The sequence below is a fragment of the Geospiza fortis genome, unplaced genomic scaffold (assembly GCF_000277835.1).
Source record: "Geospiza fortis unplaced genomic scaffold, GeoFor_1.0 scaffold85, whole genome shotgun sequence".
Classification (NCBI taxonomy): domain Eukaryota; kingdom Metazoa; phylum Chordata; class Aves; order Passeriformes; family Thraupidae; genus Geospiza; species Geospiza fortis.
This window is the reverse complement of record NW_005054358.1, coordinates 2101285-2102887: the sequence shown is the minus strand read 5'-3', so window position 1 is coordinate 2102887 and position 1603 is coordinate 2101285. Positions and strand designations below refer to the sequence as shown.

General features: G+C 53.5%; 1 protein-coding gene across 5 annotated transcripts in view; it reads right to left on the bottom strand.

Moving 5' to 3' along the window:
* Positions 1–1574, bottom strand: part of CACNA1B (calcium voltage-gated channel subunit alpha1 B) — a 330258-nt gene extending 328684 nt beyond the window's left edge. For all 5 annotated transcript variants that reach the window (XM_031059209.1, XM_031059210.1, XM_031059211.1 and 2 more), the window contains exon 1: positions 1287–1574. In XM_031059209.1, coding sequence (XP_030915069.1) covers positions 1287–1546 — 260 coding nt within the window. In that variant the 5' untranslated portion in view covers positions 1547–1574. The remainder of the gene's footprint in view (positions 1–1286) is intronic.
* Positions 1575–1603: the final 29 nt, after the last annotated feature.

The following is a 1603-nucleotide window of genomic DNA, read 5'->3' as shown; positions in this document are numbered from 1 at the left end:
GAATCGCCCAAGAGGCAGGGGAGTGAAAGCCTGAGCCTACCCTCGCAGTCAGGGCGATGCTCTGCCTGCCGCCGGGGGTTTGGGGCTTGTTTATCCAGACTTAAATGCAGGGCAGGAGAAATGGATGAGGAAATGCAGCAATCGCTGGGATTGTATAATATGGACAGAAAGATCAATACGTGTTTGTGTGTGTTCGGAGAGAAGGGAAGTGCATTGACTCCACTGGTGTATTTTTCCTGTTAGCCTCTCAGGAAGTGAAAACTGGGGAAGTCTAAGCAGGAGCTGGCCTGTGTGGCAACTGAAAGTGTTGCTAGGAGGCTGGGAGGAGGCCGTGCTGCTGTTAGCTGAGGATTAATAGGGGTGTGATATGAAATGAAAAGAAAACAACCGGCTCCCCTGAGACCCCCAGTGTAAAGCACTCCTGTACACACACACAAAATCCGCTCCCTGGGAGCCTCAGCCTGCTCCCCTCTGCTCCCGGCTTACAACCATCATTCCGAGCAAAGCCCCCTTCTCACTGCAGCTCACTTGGCCTGGGAGCTGGGTCTCAGACAGAAAGCATCTGCCCCTTTCACAATACAGCAGATGATCCCTCTCCCCACTTACTGCCTCCTTCTGCCACAAGGCTTTGCTAATTTTAATTTTTTTTTTTTTCGTGCAGCCTAAGCTTAGGCTATGCACCTAATCGAAGTGCCATGATTCATGTTGATTCAAATGGATTCCGGAGGGGATGTGCTAAAACCGAGCTGCAATGATTGCATTCCTGGGCTTTACCTGGGCTCTCAACATCCCCTACTATCAATGCAGCTTCACTGCTAAGGTGTCACCATTTTTATCCCACATTCCTTCTTCTATTCACAGGAAGACAGAAGAGTTGAAAGGCTCCAAGATGGAAATAAAAATCAGGATTCACGGGCACGAATCTCACAGAACCTGACTTGAATTGTCGGAAATGTCAATCCATGCACCTGTACCTCTCACCCCTAAAGACACCCTGACACGGCTTACACACACTCCTGGCATCAAGCACACCAAAAGGACCCTCGGTGCTCCCACAGAAGCAATTCCCTGATTCCCTGATTATTCCCAGATTCCCACTGCCACGGCCGTGCATCATGTCGGGCACAGGGCTCCCGGCACACACACCCACGGCACAGCCCAATCCCACCGTCTGCAGCAGCAGCAGACACTCGCCCTGCGCTGCCTGGAGGGGTCTCTGCCCCTCAGCCTCCCTCTCCCCCTCCCCACCTTCCCCCCATGCCCACACAGCCTCCCTGAAAGGATATGGCCACTCCGTTATTCGCTTGGCGTATTTCCGTATAACATTATCTTCACTGAAGATGAAGAGGGATCTGTTGACTGTGAAGCAGTTCTGTTTGACAGGGATGGGATTGTAGAGAGCCATAGTCCTGGCTCTCTGAGCCATCGACTGTTTATACATCCTTTGGCCGGCTTGGGGGCCACCTTGCCGGCTGCTCCCTCTTCCAGCCCCGGCCGGCCCTCCACCTCCATAGCGGGTTGGCAGATCATCCCCAAACCGAGCCATCCTCGCAGTGCACGGAGCCGGGCGCTACAATCCAAACTGGCAGCCGAGGCGCGAGGA